The sequence below is a fragment of the Xiphophorus maculatus genome, chromosome 24 (assembly GCF_002775205.1).
Source record: "Xiphophorus maculatus strain JP 163 A chromosome 24, X_maculatus-5.0-male, whole genome shotgun sequence".
Lineage (NCBI taxonomy): Eukaryota > Metazoa > Chordata > Actinopteri > Cyprinodontiformes > Poeciliidae > Xiphophorus > Xiphophorus maculatus.
In genome coordinates, this window is record NC_036466.1 from 13283503 (window position 1) to 13301181 (window position 17679).

General features: G+C 39.0%; 1 protein-coding gene and 1 long non-coding RNA gene across 7 annotated transcripts in view; both read left to right on the forward strand.

Moving 5' to 3' along the window:
• Positions 1-17679, forward strand: part of LOC111607622 (NACHT, LRR and PYD domains-containing protein 3-like) — a 392536-nt gene that overhangs the window by 359802 nt on the left and 15055 nt on the right. For 3 of the 5 annotated variants that reach the window (XM_023329658.1, XM_023329654.1, XM_023329656.1), the window contains 2 exons: positions 602-775; positions 2635-2808. In XM_023329658.1, the coding sequence (XP_023185426.1) occupies positions 602-775; positions 2635-2808 (348 nt within the window). Of the gene's footprint in view, positions 1-601; positions 776-2634; positions 2809-5273; positions 5448-5984; positions 6138-6656; positions 6783-17679 lie in introns of those variants that run through there. The other 2 variants (XM_023329655.1, XM_023329657.1) reach the window with 2 other exon arrangements.
• Positions 8704-15795, forward strand: LOC111607647. 2 transcript variants are annotated; one of them, XR_002752391.1, is made up of 4 exons: positions 8704-8795; positions 8971-10495; positions 15325-15489; positions 15571-15795. It is a non-coding gene; the product is annotated as an uncharacterized LOC111607647 (long non-coding RNA). The 2 variants fall into 2 exon arrangements; XR_002752392.1 differs by lacking the exons at positions 15325-15489; positions 15571-15795 and adding an exon at positions 13341-13532.

Genomic DNA, 17679 nt, shown 5'->3' on the forward strand with positions numbered 1-17679 from the left:
GGATTCAGAACTTGAACTAAATGACCCACATCAATCTGACAGAGAAAAGGCTAAATATTTTCTAGTTGATAGTTCAGTAACTGAATCAGCACAAAATGAGAAAATGATCAACTTTCAGAATGTGAGCTGTAATGGATATTGTAAAACGCTGAATTAGACGGATTGAAATAAACCCGTTTACATCTGTTATACTTAGCAATGAGCTGCAGTTAAAATACAACCAGCAAGAAAACATCATTAATAGATTAATGAACAAAAACTGGAGACATAAAATATCTCAGTAGATAAATGATGGTACAGAGCAGTCGGCTAATACAGAGCCTGGAAGGAAACATGGAGAGAGAAAAACATCGACTGAGTTTAAGATCCTGAGAAACTTTTAGAAAAACTTTGAGTTTCTCTTTTTTGATCAAATGTTCTGGTTCTACTGGTTTGGACTCTTTAAACCAGTTTGACTGGATCAGATGTTAGAATCAGTTCATCATGTTTCTTTTACATTCAGGGAAATTAATTTTCTATATTTTTATTATTTATTTGTTCATATTTCAGTTTTAACCTGCATACTGTTGGCTTCAGCTCACAGCTTTTATTCTTTATTCAGGTTGCAGGAATGCAGTTTATCAGAGACCAGCTGGACTTCTCTGTTCTCAGCTCTGAAGTCCAACCCGACCCATCTGATAGAACTGGACCTGTTCACAACCAACCTGGGAGATTCTGTAGTGAAGGAGCTCTGTGGTTTTCTACAGACTGAAGGCTGCAGACTGAAGATATTGAGGTATTTTAATTATATAATTATTGATATTTCTGTGAATAATTAGATATAATTGATCATAAATCAAATTAATTTCTTCTGTTCTAATAAATATTTTCTGAGTTTGTTCCTGGACTTGGATCCAGAGTTTAATTTAGTCCCTCTGTGTAACTGAGTTGGACCTGCTGATCTGAGGTCAGAACAGGACAGCATTCGGACCCCCAGTGTGTAGAAATCCCCCTCATGTGAAGCAGGTCAAAGGTCAAGGTGCAAAAAGAGAGAGAATGAAATCTCCCTTTATTGAAGATCCACATATTTCACACTTAGTTTTAAATCTTCTGCTATTAGTTGATAATCATCCAGTCCAGGTTTAAAGAGTCGAGGTGTTGTAGTGTTTTAACTCTAGTAGATTAAAGATGCTGATAGTAGATTAAATTAGGTGGAATCGCCCTTTATCCATTTCCTGGATCAGAAGCTGCAATCAGAAACCAACTTCAGCTTCGTCTGAAAAATCCAGACAACTGAGTTTTTCTCTGAGCTCCACAGGCTGCAGGTTCTTCAGGACATGAGTATTCTGCTCCCAGACATCAGAACCAGCAAAGACTGCAGCACATGAATCTGAAGCAGGTGTGTTAGGAGAGGTTCTCCACATGTTCAGACTAAAGGTTCACAGTCTGACAGAGATGGACAGAGAAAGTCGACTAACTCTGGATGAAATGGTTCCTAGAAACAGGGAAGCTTTCTGGGGACTTGACTGCCTGCTCATATGGAGCTGCAGCACATGCAGGAGTTTTATGTTGGCAGGAGGCAAAACAAAATGGAAGCAAATGATGAATTTCCATTTTAGTGTCAATTCCACTAATGGAGCAAATTCCAAGTCAGTCGTCCTCCAAACCACTGAGAGCAGCTTCCAGAGGAAAATCTGAGTTTGTTCTGACAGTCAGACTCTATCAGGATGACCACAGTCTTCTGGCAGAGTTCCTGGACATTAAGGAGACATAAATAATAGAAAGATAATTAATTAACAGTCCTGCAGTAAATACTGACTTTGTGAAGGTTATGGTGTTAAAGTCATTTTGTTCAAACATTTTGATTCAGCTCTTATTTTGTAGGACAGGAAGTGAGATCTTAGCTTTGTAATGCTTTGTATGCAACAAGCTTCAGCAGTTCACTGAAATCATTCTCATGTGGTTTACCTGGAAAATAGATTTAAAATGATTCATCTTCACAATCTGGTTTATCCTTTATGATAATGTTCCCATTTCTGCAGCCGTCTCTGATGAAGGATTCAGAACTTGAACTAAATGACCCTCATCAATCTGACAGAGAAAAGGCTAAATATTTTCTAGTTGATAGTTCAGTAACTGAATCAGCACAAAATGAGAAACTGATCAACTTTCAGAATGTGAGCTGTAATGGATATTGTAAAACGCTGAATTAGACGGATTGAAATAAACCCGTTTACATCTGTTATACTTAGCAATGAGCTGCAGTTAAAATACAACCAGCAAGAAAACATCATTAATAGATTAATGAACAAAAACTGGAGACATAAAATATCTCAGTAGATAAATGATGGTGCAGAGCAGTCGGCTAATACAGAGCCTGGAAGGAAACATGGAGAGAGAAAAACATCGACTGAGTTTAAGATCCTGAGAAACTTTTAGAAAAACTTTGAGTTTATTTATTGATCAAATGTTCTGGTTCTGCTGGTTTGGACTCTTTAAACCAGTTTGACTGGATCAGATGTTAGAATCAGTTCATCATGTTTCTTTTACATTCAGGGAAATTAATTTTCTACATTTTTATTATTTATTTGTTCATATTTCAGTTTTAACCTGCATCCTGTTGGCTTCAGCTCACAGCTTTTATTCTTTATTCAGCTTGATGAGCTGCAGTTTATCAGAGACCAGCAGGACTTCTCTGTTCTCAGCTCTGAAGTCCAACCCGACCCATTTGACAGAACTGGGCCTGATCAGCACCAACCTGGAAGATTCTGGAGTGAAGGAGCTCTGTGGTTTTCTACTGACTGAAGGCTGCAGACTGGAGACATTGAAGTATTTTAATTATATAATTATTGATATTTCTGTGAATAATTAGATATAATTGATCATAAATCAAATTAATTTCTTCTGTTCTAATAAATATTTTCTGAGTTTGTTCCTGGACTTGGATCCAGAGTTTAATTTAGTCCCTCTGTGTAACTGAGTTGGACCTGCTGATCTGAGGTCAGAACAGGACAGCATTCGGACCCCCAGTGTGTAGAAATCCCCCTCATGTGAAGCAGGTCAAAGGTCAAGGTGCAAAAAGAGAGAGAATGAAATCTCCCTTTATTGAAGATCCACATATTTCACACTTAGTTTTAAATCTTCTGCTATTAGTTGATAATCATCCAGTCCAGGTTTAAAGAGTCGAGGTGTTGTAGTGTTTTAACTCTAGTAGATTAAAGATGCTGATAGTAAATTAAATTAGGTGGAATCGCCCTTTATCCATTTCCTGGATCAGAAGCTGCAATCAGAAACCAACTTCAGCTTCGTCTGAAAAATCCACACAACTGAGTTTTTCTCTGAGCTCCACAGGCTGCAGGTTCTTCAGGACATGATTATTCTGCTCCCAGACATCAGAACCAGCAAAGACTGCAGCACATGAATCTGAAGCAGGTGTGTTAGGAGAGGTTCTCCACAGGCTCAGACTAAAGGTTCACAGTCTGACAGAGATGGACAGAGAAAGTTCAACTAACTCTGGATGAAATGGTTCCTAGAAACAGGGAAGCTTTCTGGGGACTTGACTGCCTGCTCATATGGAGCTGCAGCACATGCAGGAGTTTTATGTTGGCAGGAAGCAAAACAAAATGGAAGCAAGTGATGAGTTTCCATTTTAGTGTCAATTCCACTAATGGAGCAAATTCCAAGTCAGTCGTCCTCCAAACCACTGAGAGCAGCTTCCAGAGGAAAATCTGAGTTTGTTCTGACAGTCAGACTCTATCAGGATGACCACAGTCTTCTGGCAGAGTTCCTGGACATTAAGGAGACATAAATAATAGAAAGATAATTAATTAACAGTCCTGCAGTAAATACTGACTTTGTGAAGGTTATGGTGTTAAAGTCATTTTGTTCAAACATTTTGATTCAGCTCTTATTTTGTAGGACAGGAAGTGAGATCTTAGCTTTGTAATGCTTTGTATGCAACAAGCTTCAGCAGTTCACTGAAATCATTCTCATGTGGTTTACCTGGAAAATAGATTTAAAATGATTCATCTTCACAATCTGGTTTTTCCTTTATGATAATGTTCCCATTTCTGCAGCCGTCTCTGATGAAGGATTCAGAACTTGAACTAAATGACCCTCATCAATCTGACAGAGAAAAGGCTAAATATTTTCTAGTTGATAGTTCAGTAACTGAATCAGCACAAAATGAGAAAATGATCAACTTTCAGAATGTGAGCTGTAATGGATATTGTAAAACGCTGAATTAGACGGATTGAAATAAACCCGTTTACATCTGTTATACTTAGCAATGAGCTGCAGTTAAAATACAACCAGCAAGAAAACATCATTAATAGATTAATGACCAAAAACTGGAGACATAAAATATCTCAGTAGATAAATGATGGTACAGAGCAGTCGGCTAATACAGAGCCTGGAAGGAAACATGGAGAGAGAAAAACATCGACTGAGTTTAAGATCCTGAGAAACTTTTAGAAAAACTTTGAGTTTCTTTGCTGATCAAATGTTCTGGTTCTGCTGGTTTGGACTCTTTAAACCAGTTTGACTGGATCAGATGTTAGAATCAGTTTAAGTTGCACAAAATTCGAGACAAAACTTCAGCTATAAAAGAGAACAAACAGCTTTAATTAACATTTGCAAATGGAGAAAACGTTCATAGCTCACATCTCGGTGAGAATCGGATGAGTTCTGACTCTTCATCTACAAAGGATACATCACACATTACGTAGCCACACCCTCTGGCTCAAGTGGCTCAAAAATCTATAAGTTACTTATCTGTAAGTTTCAGTTGAGCAGGGTTGCATACACATTCACAGCTCAACTTTGGCCATATTCTTTGTGTTTCTTGTGCATAAGACGCCCTTTTAGGTTTATCTAACGAAACATAATAGATAATTTCTACTTTCTTTCTGTGTCCAAACAGGCGTTTCTACAAAAAGGCCTCTCTGCGGATGGCTAATCAGATACTAGTAACTGAACTTCTACAAACTAGACTTATCACCTTAGCCATGTCTAACATGTCTAACCGCTGAACAGCCTGTTCTTATTTGAGGAGGGTCAGAAGAGCACATGTCCTGTTGAGCTGCAACTGAGTGCAAACCTTTAATAAAAACATCATAAAGTGTACATTCAAAATTAATTAAACATTGTTAATATTTTTTTCCTTCACAAGTTCATCATGTTTCTTTTACATTCAGGGAAATTAATTTTCTACATTTTTATTATTTATTTGTTCATATTTCAGTTTTAACCTGCATCCTGTTGGCTTCAGCTCACATCTTTTATTCTTTATTTAGGTTGATGGACTGCAGTTTGTCAGAGACCAGCTGGACTTCTCTGTTCTCAGCTCTGAAGTCCAACCCGACCCGTCTGACAGGACTGTACCTGAGCTGGACCAACCTGGGAGATTCTGGAGTGAAGGAGCTCTGTGGTTTTCTACAGACTGAAGGCTGCAGACTGGAGAGATTGGAGTATTTTAATTCTATAATTATTGATATTTCTATGATTAATTATTTATAATTGATCATAAATCAAATTAATTTCTTCTGTTCTAATAAATATTTTCTGAGTTTGTTCCTGGACTTGGATCCAGAGTTTAATTTAGTCCCTCTGTGTAACTGAGTTGGACCTGCTGATCTGAGGTCAGAACAGGACAGCATTCGGACCCCCAGTGTGTAGAAATCCCCCTCATGTGAAGCAGGTCAAAGGTCATTCAACCCAGTCTAGAAAAGTGAATTCCTGGAATCTGACAGGAACAAATCAATAATCAATGATTGATGCTTCAACACTTTGATCAGAACCTGGAATGATTTTACTGACTAAAATCCTCCAACACAACATGACCCAGTACCAGGTTCTGGTTCTGGTTCTGGTTCTGAAGTCAGCAGGTCTTTATTGAAGCAGCAGCTTGTTGGCATTAATATTGATGAGAATCTTTAACTGGTTCTGTTGGACTGGTTAACCTGCATCCTGTTGGCTTCAGCTCACATCTTTTATTCTTTATTCAGATTGTTCAGCTGCAGGTTGTCAAAGATCAGCTGTGATTATTTGGCCTCAACTCTGAAGTCCAACCCGACCCGTCTGACAGAACTGGACCTGATGGGAAACAAGCTGAAGGATTCAGATGTTCAGCAGCTGAAGGATCTTGTAAAGAAAGTAAAGTAAGTAAATGTTTGTAGTGAGTCCAGCTGCTGTCAGCATATTGAACTAAACCCAGTTAGCATCAAAGCAAAGATCCAGTGTTCCCAGTAAAGCTGCAGCTTCTCAGTGGGAGGAGAATGGTTCAGGCTTCCTGATTGGACACAGAGACAGCAATCAGCCAATCAGAGGAGCAGCAGCTTGCTGTGTTCCTGTGTTTGTGTTGGTGTGAAGATGAGTGTTGTTGCTGTGTCCATGTCTCCAGGAAGTCCAGCTGGACTCCAGCGTCCAGCCGTCCAACATGTCTAGAGACAGTGGTCCTCATCCATCAAACTGTGGCAGCAGCAGATCTGATCTCAGATCTGTTTGTTCTCTCAGTTCAACAGGAAACAACTGATCAGGTTCATCTTGGTCACAGCTCTGAGATCAGTCTGACTGCAGCCTGGAAACCATCTAGTGGATGTGCTGCGTCACTGACTGCTGCTGGAGAGAGTCTGGAAACACTCACTGATCTGCTCTCTCCTTCCTTCTTCTCTCTGCAGGTTCTGATCTCAGTAAAGTAAAAAATGGTCTCTGTGTCCTGCTGATCCTCAGAGGTTGAAGCTGCAGCAGTTTGAGTCTAAAGAGACTCTGACTGGATCATGATGATGACCTCTGACCTCCAAGGTTTTTTCTCATGTCTGTCATTTAGTGTCTGATATTGTTTGTCTCTTTGGATCAATAAAGATCCAATTCAAACTGGGCTCCATTTAGAGGCTTCATGGAGTTTTGATCTGAACTGGATTCAACTGGAAAGTTGATCTTTTTTCTCTCTGATTCATTTTCATCCTGGAACCAGAAATGGTCTGAGAATGGAAACATGGGAATCATTTTCAGTTCAGCTTTGAAGCCATGAAAGACACTTCAAACCTCTTTTCTCTGCTGCTTCTTCCTTCTGCTGACATGAAAATGTTCCTCAAAGCTCCACAGATAAAAAGATGCTTTACTGGAAACTGCAGAGAAACTTCAGCTTCCATCACAGAAACCAGTTGAACCAGTTTAGAACTGGATGTCCCACAGAAACTCTGATCTTAGATCAGTTTTCAGGAACATCTGGAACCTGGAAAAAAAAAGATTTTATATATTTTATGTTCATTGTAAAAGCTAAATGTTGAAGTTTTATGTCATCATTGATTCTCAGCTTTAATTTCTCTCAGTTTGTTTTGGTTTTGACTTTTTTAACTCCATATTTCATGTTTTGAGTTTTCTAGAGAACTTTAGGACTCGATGTGTCACATCAGGCTCTTTACTGGGATTTTACTGATTTATTCAAACCTCAGAGAATCACTGGGATAATGTGCTGATTGGTTCATGTTTGATTTTCATCATTCTTCTAATGCAATGTGGGTTGCTGGATGTTTAACGACCAAATAAAGGTTTTTAAAAATCTTTGTTTTTTCTATGCAGCTGACTGTGTACACATATAATAACTGAACATTAATTTTAATCCTTCATGCCATTTTGCTTTTTTATTATTATTTTAAGTTTTCACATTTAGTTTAAAAGCTTAAATTAGTAAAAGCAGAAACATCTCAAGTTGATTTCAGCTTTAAGCTACTAATTTAGCCAGCAGTTTATATTTGCAGGATTCAGACTGAAGATGATTTTAAAAAACAGATGAGAACCATTTCTATAATCAAAACTCGATTAATTAAATCAGCTATTGAATTAGAATAATAACTTGTATAAAACTCATTTCTGTCTGGTTAATGGTGCAGCAGATCCTGCAGGGGGCGCTCTGGGGCCTCAGTGTTCAGGTCGGTTACAGTCTCATCTCCCAGACTCCTGAATCTTCTGGTTCCTTCCTGAAATGATTTCCTGCAATAAAATGTTGGCTGGAAATGAGCAGAAAACTGAGAAAAACCTGAAAAAGTTCAAATCTGACCTAAAGTTTTACAGCTCAGATCACCATGGAAACAAGGAGAGGAAACATGGAAGGAAAGGAGTTTAATGTCACCTGGAAGGGGGCGGAGCCTCAGGTGAGTCAGGGGGCGGAGCCTCAGCTCTAGTCAGGCTTGGATCAGATCCGGTTCCGACTCCATGCAGCAGCAGAGCAGAGTCTGGATCAGGTGAGTTTTCACTTCTTGTTTTCCTCTCTGGGTTTTCTCTCTGTGGAGGAACCAGAACCAGAACTCGGCCCGGTTCTCCTTCAGAACCAAGCTGCTGGCTTCATGGAGCTGTGGTTCTGGTCGGGTTCTGGTCTCCTGCTGATCAGAACCAACAAACTCTGACAGCAGATTTCTACAAACTCTCTTGAAGCTGCAGTTTCCAGTTGCTGAGCTGAACTGGTTCCAGTATCTTTACTGGTTCTGCTGCTCTTCCTCCTGATGTCAGAAACCTCTGACCTCAGAGACTCACATCTGGTTTTAGAGGAAGAATTGAGCAGAACCAGGAAAAACTGGTTTCCAGGATGAAACTGCAGATTCTGGTTCAGCTGCTGAAGAAAAGCTGAAAACTGAAATTCCAACTTTATTCCCAGTTGATCTGATTCTTTGCAGCAGCAGCCGGATCTTTCTGGAGAATCTCTTTAGACACTTTGTCTCCTGCAGAGCAACAAGCAGCCTCTGATGACATCACTAGAGGCCACCAATCAGAGGCCTTCAGGTCACATGATGGAGGTTTTTGTGTCCACACAATGAAAGGTCAATAGTTCATCTTTGTAAATCATGTCAGTGGTTTTATCGTGTCGGCGACACTTTAAGTTTTTTACCAACTTCCATAAAAATAGAAGAAGAAGGAAAAAGTGCAGATGAGCTTCGTCTGCAGAGGATTCTTCAGGTCAGAGGTCACATCTAATTAGAAACATTTCTCTCCTAGATTCATATGGAGGAAACTAGAAAGAACAAGAGACTCTGCAGCTGCAGCAGGAATGAGAAGCAAAGAATCTGGTTCAGCCTGTCAGTGGCGACGGGATTAAAACTTTCTGCAGTTTTTGCTGTCAGGAGTTTCCAGTTGGACATGGAGGTGAGAACGATTCATCTCAGCCGCTTCACTGAAGCTCAATGGGTTTTTCAGCTACAATGCAGCTTGATGCTGCTTTAGTTTTTCATTCTGGTTTGAAGTTTTGATTTTAAAACATCTTCTGTTCTCTGAGGCCACCAGCTGGAAACATGGAAGGAGAAAAATCTGAACATTGTGTGGATTAAATCCCTGGTTTTATTCCAGAATGTTACATGGAATAACAGGAACAGGATTAAATCATGTTCTGGTGGATGAAACTCAAATGTGAAGGAAATCAGAACAGGAGCAGCAGGAGTTCATCCTGCAGTCGGTGGGTTGCTGGTTCGATTCCCGCCCTCATCGTTTGTGTCCCTCCACAGTCGCTCCGTTTCCATCAACTATAAAAACTGAGAAATGTAACGGAATAAACCCACTGAGGGGCTTGGATGAAAGTTTTAGCGGTAGGATGAGGAGGTTTTTCAGCCAATCGAAACACTTTTTCACACCACGAGTCACGTGATCAACAGCCGGATGTTACTGCTGGGCGGAAACCAGGAAGACGGCAGGAAGTGTTTGGAGGATGATGGTTTGTTTTAGTTTTTTCTGGCTCCTCCAGAGCTTCACAGCATCAGGTGAGAAAAAGCTGAGAGTCGTTCCAACATGTTGAATCCACCGCTCTTCTGTCAAAATACAATTTCCCAAAACGCAGCACAGGTAGCCGCTTCACAGTAGGCGGGGCTTATCGCTCCAAGGCCTGAACGAGACGCTGACGTCTCCTCTGATTGGCTGATAGATGATGAGCGCTAGCGCCACCATGGCTGAGTTATGAGTTTGAACTTTCCATCCGTGTCTGCCATGAATATTAATGACTTTTCTCTGGAGATAAATTATTCACATGTGGTTTTAATTTCATTTCTTATTTCATGGAAACACTGCAACAGTGAAATTGTGTTTTTTTGACATTAGCAGAAAACAGACTGAGATTTGCTGACAGTTGTCATGGAAACCTCCCAGAGTGACGAAGACTCCTCCAGGCCTTCATCGCCGCAGCTCGTTCCGGCCGCTGCTGCAGCACCCAGACACCGGCGGCCCTCGGGGGCCCGGCGGTGGCAGCATCATGCCGCCGCCTCTCTGTGTTTCCTGCAGGAGAAGGAAGGCGGCGTCCTGCCGTCCTGGAGGATCTGCTGTTCTCCACCATGGCAGAGGGACAGGAGGACGTCCCAGCGTGAGTCTCCAGAGGACGGACACGGAGACGCCGTCCGCCTCGCCGTCTCTGCCTTCAGGCTCTGAAATCCACGGGGCGTCGGACCGGAGACCCTCGGCTCAAAGAGGTCAAGGAGACGCTGAAGGTCGCCATGGAGACGACCTCAGACGGAGCGCTGGACCGACTCCTCCTCAAGAAGTACGCTTTATTTATCTTTCTACTTTATGGCTTTAAACACTTTTCTCTTTTTATTGGCTTTTATTTTGATAGAAAAAGGTTTTATTACAAATTCAGATTCTTTTTTGTCATTATTATGAAAAGTTTTAGTTTTTAATTTGGTTTTTATCCAAAATAGTTTCATTATAATAAAACTAATTATAATTTTATGAGTTCTTTAAAATTCTTTAGAGTAAAAAGTGTTTTTATTTTTGAGAAGGCTATATTTATCTTAATAAAATAATGTTTTATATGTTGAAGCTTTTTACTTTCACTATGACCTTGAAAAGCATCAAAATGACTCACATCAACTGGGACCAGCTTCCCCTCAGCATGATGCTGCCTCCTCCATGTTTGGACCAGAGCTGTCCCCGTAGCGTTTCCGTGGCGACAGTGTTTCTGCTGGTTTCACGTGCAGGTGTAGCAACAGGCCGACGACGAGGCGGTCACCGACCTCAGAACATTTTACGTTTCTATTTCAAATAGTTTCCAGACGTCGATCAGGATGTTGAAGATTTTCAGTTTTATTTTTCATCTGATCTGTTTGATGATCTGCAGGAACAGAAGAGAGAAAAATACTCTGAGTTCAAGTTAGAAGAGTTGAATTCAGCAGAAATATGAAGTACTAGTTTCATTTAAAAAGCTTTAAAGAGCATGTTAATGGGGCAAAATGTGATTTTATTCTGTTGTGGTGAAAAAACTTGAGCTAAAATGAGACATGATAGCAGCTCTATAGATTCAGAGCCAAACACTAAAACTTCCTCCGGATCTGTAGCATTAAATCCACTTCAGAACAGATCCAGACGTCCTGAGCAGATCCTCCAGAGAAAAGAAACACAAGATTTGAACTTGGATCATTTGTGACTCAGCTGCTTGGATGTGTGTTTGGCTTTGAAAGGTTTTGTTGTGAAGCAGAAAGTTGATGAAGTTCACAGTGAAGACGACTTCAGTCCACCTGAAACCTGGTTTCACTCAAACCGTCTGATTCACTTTAAGGACGGGAAGTTTCTGATGCAACAGGAAGGAATAAAAGGTCAAAGTTGAAATGAAACAGAGATAAACTCCATGTTGCTCACAGATGTGATGGATCAGTTTGAACAGCTGTTGTTCCAGGAGAACAGTTTTGTTTTCCAGCTTTTGTTGACGGATGAAAATTTGCATTAGAAGATGAGATAATAACCGACTTTCTATGGTTTATTTGTGTGGATTTAAAGTCGTACAACTTTAAAGAAAAGCAGGAAAACCTTGAGGAGGAACCTGAGCAGCGTTCTGACAGACCAAACACTGAGAGGAACCAGAGTTTGCATCGTCAAAGTGACGACTGTGAAATCATCTGAATCTTGTGACTCGTTTCCCATCAAATCCCAGACAGGAGAAGCAAAGCCTCACGTCTCCAACATGAAGATGGAACAGGATGCAGGACTTCCACCGAGCGTCACGTCACTCACAGCAGATCAGGAGTCTGGCTCTTCACCTCCACACTACCTAAAACCTGGGACAGCGAGGGGTTAAAGGTCATCTCCAGCACCTATAATGTGCAACATTTCACTTCATATGAGAGCGTCTCAGTTTAGAGGCCAAAACCAGCCAAGAAGCTTCAGAGTTTTCCTGCAACGTAGCGCTGGTCTATTGGCCTCAGTGAGGCTGGTTTTACTGAAGATGTGTTCAGGGCAGCAGGAAAATTCAGCGCTAATACGGACGGGACCAACGACTCCACCTATGATGATGCTTGGATATAAGTTTATATGTTCAGATCTACATGAGATGAAACAGTCGATTTTCATCACATATCAGGACTTTCTCCATCGGTCACCCTGCCGTCTTTCTGGATTTATTCATTATTTACATCATCAGTGGAAATTGTTCAACCGGATCTTTATCTTTGTTTTAATTTAAAATGTTATAAAGTCAGATCAAGTCAGCTTCCATTACTGTCGTTAAATAAGAGTCAATGCAGGATTTTATTCAGTCTGACCAGAAAAACGATCTTTAAGAGTTTAACACAGCAGCTTTATTTTATGATTTAAAACTGTTTTATTATATATATAACTCCAAACAGTGAGTTGAAAAATGTCAGGATAATATTTGAGTCAGTAAACTGTCAATATGACTCAGGAAGACTGTTAGTTTTTCTCTAAACTCAACATTAAGTGGATATTAAATGTAAATAATGCAGCATTATCAGGACTGTAGTTCCCACTATGGCCACCAGAGGGCGGAAATTCCCCGCTCTGAATATAGAGGTGAGTTTGTAGAGCTGCAGCTGGTTTCTGATTTCTGTTAAGTTGATCACGTTTATATCTTTCTCATTATAAATATTAATAATATTATGGTCTGTGTAAAGGACTGACAGCTGATTTAATATATAGATGTTTTATTTACATACATTTGCTGCGTTTCCTGTTTAGTCAGGAGAATATTAATGAAATATTTATTTTTTTCTAGAAAACAGTATAATTACGATAATTTGGCTTCAGAGCCCAATTATATAATTTATATCACATCCTAATAAAATTACACACTTATGCTTTCTGATAATATAATAAACTAACGAGCTAAAATGTATTTACAGGAGAATTTAGTTCCTTGTGTTTTACTTTGAAAGAATCCAAAGGAAGTGCTTTTCACATATCAGCTCTCTAGCTTTACTCTAGTTGTTGTAGTTACACACTGAGTCCAGTAGGGGGCAGAAGGCTAAGTTAGCAGTTAGCTAGTTTCCCGCTCCTGATCGGCTAATGAAGCCCTTGTTGCTTTCTTCGTGTTTCTGCTGTTTTATTTCTTAAATCTTCTTTCTACTTTAACATGAAATCAATGTTTTATCTGTCAGTGTGAACTAGAAGCAGCTCCACAGAGATGAAAACAGCCCGCAGAGACTCTGAGCGGAGCTAGCGATGCTAACGATGCTAACAGGCTCCAGCAGCAGCTTGTTTTACACACAAACTGATTATCAGCAGCTGCAGATTTAAACTCTGATGCTGAACAGCAGCGACTGTCCTTCAGTTCACTGATCATCACTCATTAATTTATTATTAAACTAGTATAAAGTACAAAGGAAATTAATAATCACTCATTAATTTATTATTAAACTAGTATAAAGTACAAAGGAAATTAATAATCACTCATTAATTTATTATTAAACTAGTATAAAGGACAAAGGAAATTAATAATCACTCATTAATTTATTATTAAACTAGTATAAAGGACAAAGGAAATTAATAATCGCTCATTAATTTATTATTAAACTAGTATAAAGGATTTTAGTATGTAGTTACAACTTGTGTCCACAAGAGGGCGGTAGAGAGCGAGTCTCTTCCAAAATATGAAAATAAAACTTAAATAATCTGTTTACTATATTGCTCGGATATTTTTTTAAAGCTTTTTTGACTTTTTAATTTTATTAATTGTCCTTTAGGTGGTTTTATCCAGCTTGATGCTCTGATCTCAGCTGGTTGAAACTTATCACTAATAAATATGTTTTTCTTAATATTTGTAGCTTTTTGAGACTTTGATTCTCAAAATTACCCTCAGTTAATATTTCTAGAACTTTTACAAAATAAAATGTAATTTTTTTTCAGCTACATTTTCATCTAGAGTAATAGAAATTGTTACTTTCTAAGTAGTTGTTTTTCACTTTATGTCTAAATTATTTTAATAATTAATCTCCATCTCTAATAACATACAAGTATGAAATATATAACTTATTATTCACAGGATTAAGTTAATATAGTTTTTGTCATTAGAAACTATTTAGTGAAAAGTTTAAAGTTTATCAGTTTTATGATGGTTGATTGAGTTCTTACTGCCCTCTGGTGGTGAACTATCATAACTACAGACATTCTTCATGTAAATTGTTTAACCGGATGTTTATCTTTATTATAATTTTAAATGCTATAAAGTTAGATCAAGTCAGCTTACATTACTGTCGTTAAATAAAAGTCACTGCAGGATTTTATTCAGTAATCAGAAAAAACCTGTAAGAGTTTAACACAGCAGCTTTATTTTATGATTTAAAACTGTTTTTATTACATATACAACTATAAACAGTGAATTAAAATATGTCAGGATAATATATGAGTCAGTAAATTGTCAATATGACTCAGGAAGACTGTTAGTTTTTCTCTAAACTCCACATTAAGTGGATATTAAATGTAAATAATGCAGCATTATCAGGACTGTAGTTCCCACTATGGCCACCAGAGGGTGGAAATTCCCCGCTCTGAATATAGAGGTGAGTTTGTAGAGCTGCAGCTGGTTTCTGATTTCTGTTAAGTTGATCACGTTTATATCTTTCTCATTATAAATATTAATATTATTATGGTCTGTCTAAAGGACTGATAGCTGATTTAATATATAGATGTGTTATTTACATACATTTGCTGCGTTTCCGGTTTAGTCAGAAGAATATTTATGAAATATTTATTTTTTTCTGGAAAACAAAATAATTACGATAATTTGGCTTCAGAGCCCAATTATATAATTTATATCACATCCTAAGAAAATTACACACTTATGCTTTCTGATAATATAATAAACTAACGAGCTAGAATTTATTTACAGGAGAATTTAGTTCCTTGTGTTTTAGTTTGAAGAACCCAAAGGAAGTGCTTTTCACATATCAGCTCTCTAGCTTTACTCTGGTTGTTGTAGTTACACAGTGAGTCCAGTAGGGGGCAGAAGGCTAAGTTAGCAGTTAGCTAGTTTCCCGCTCCTGATTGGCTAATGAAGCCCTTGTTGCTTTCTTCGTGTTTCTGCTGTTTTATTTCTTAAATCTTCTTTCTACTTTAACATGAAATCAACGTTTTATCTGTCAGTGTGAACTAGAAGCAGCTCCACAGAGATGAAAACAGCCCGCAGAGACTCTGAGCGGAGCTAGCGATGCTAACGATGCTAACAGGCTCCAGCAGCAGCTGTGGCTCCTAAACTCCTAAACGTCTCAATCACGTCACTAAACTGGTTTCTACCAGAAGATGAACCAGGTGAGTTCAGACACTTTGAATTGTACAAAAATATCAATGATTGACCAAAGTGGAACTATAAACTAAAGTTGACCACAACAGGGTCGGCATGGTGACGCGGTTCCAGCGGCGCCCCCTAGAGGCTGTGTAGACCACTGCAGTCCTGAGTTGGACTCTGTCCTCAGGTCCTTTGCTGCGTCTGTCCTCCCTCTCTGTCCACTTCCTGTTGGATGACTGTCAAATTAAAGCAACTAGTGCAAAAAAACTGTTAGGTAAATTGTATTTATTATTATCAAATATTTGTTGTTTCATGTGCCTTTATAATGTTCTTGTCTTATATGCCTTTATTTGTTTCATCTTAGCATAAAGTTTCTGTGTTGTTGAATTACTTTGATTCCTTTCTCAGAAGGCCTCTGAGGAAGAGCAGAGAAACTGTTTTCAACAGGTTATCGCTCAGCAGAAACCTCTGCATCCTTGATCTGTTGGATAGAAAACTGTTGCCATGAAGACGTACAACTTGCTCTGTGTTATCCTGTGTCTGGAACAGAATAATCTAGCGTGTAGATACCGTGTGTTTTGTTAGTGACTAGCATTTAAGTTGCAATCATGTGACTGAAGTGTTTTCCCCGCCCCTTTGAGACGCTCTCTGTAACAGGGATCCTAACAGCAATAAAAAGGGAGAACGGACACACATGTTTTCAGAACGGAGGAGATGTGTGACTGAAAACATCTGTGGCTGTTCTCCTCGCGAGGACAAAAGAATCTAACTCTCTTGTCTTTCTTGTGTTTGTTTAATCTCTCAATAGGTGTTTAAACCTGACACAAACTCTTAAATAAACACTGAGGACGTTTTGGTCCAAAGTGACAGAAGTTCTGCTGCTGACGGAGAATCCAGGATGAGGTTCTGGATTTGGTTCTTTTAACTTTGCATCATAAACTTGGACTAGGCCATTTTATTTTTGTTTTTTACTGGGATTGTAGAGAATTAACCTTTAAGTTACTGTGAAACTTTCACTAAAGTTTCTATGACGTCACTGGGTCCAGTATATATACTGGGAACACTGGGTCCAGTTTGTATACTAAGTTCCAGCTGATTGATTAACTGATCGGCTGGTTTCAGGGTCTGAGCTCGGCCACCAGAGACACCTACGACTCCCTGCAGATGCAGCCGCTTCCTGCCCGCTAACGACCCGCCAACCGGATCGGTTCTGAAGAATCCTGCAGATCAGAACCAAGTTTTACTCTGATTGGAGACCAACGGCTCCTTAACACCTGGGAAATTTAACGCTTTTTCCACCTGATTTGGAGCTTTAAAATTCAGAAATCTGACAGTTTTTTCATTTCGAGCTCATAAATATGATCAATAGTTTTCATTAGTTTAAAACCAATAATTCCACTTATTAATTAGCATTGATGCAGAGAAAGTGAGAAGTTTCATTGTTGTGTAAATATTTGGATGTAAAATAGGAGGAAACCTGCTAAAGTAGTTTCTGTGTTTCTGCTTCTAATGTCTGTCTGTGTGAAGGATGCAGAACCTGAAGTCAGTTTAAAGCTGGATGGAAACCCAAGAAGGACAATTTAAACACATTTAGTCAAATCACAGAGATAAAATAGTCATCAGATGAGCAAAGATATATAGGTTGTATAGAACTGTTTAACATTAAAATGAGTTCTGATGGACAACATTATGATACTGAAGTTGAAGAGTTTAATTTAATTGTTCTTTCTGCTGTTTTTAATCATATTTTCTGTCTTATCACTTATTTTTATTAACTTTTGTAGTTTTTTGATGTTTTCCTGAGAATTTCTGCTGTTTTTAGAATGTTATAAAATCTTGCTTCGTTATGAAAGGTAAAGCTTTTTTCTGATGATTAAATGAGTCTTAAATAAACAGCTGTTACTCATTTCTGCCTCCTGGTGGACGGATGACCTTATGACCCCACCACCAGGCTCAGTGGTGGTGGGTCTTCTGGGGGAAACCCTGAAGTGTTCCCAGTAAGGCAGACGCTTCCTGGTCCAGTTCTCCAGTTTGTGTTAAATGATATTTACCAGTATGACTTTTTGAAAAGTGATAATTTCATTCTGAGTCGTTAAAGGGTTTGATCTGAAACCTTCACCTTCATTTATTACACATCAGAAAAGGTTCCTGGATCCTGATGTCGGGTTTGTAGGTGGAACCGTTTTTTTGTTGAGACTTGCTAGAAACGAGGG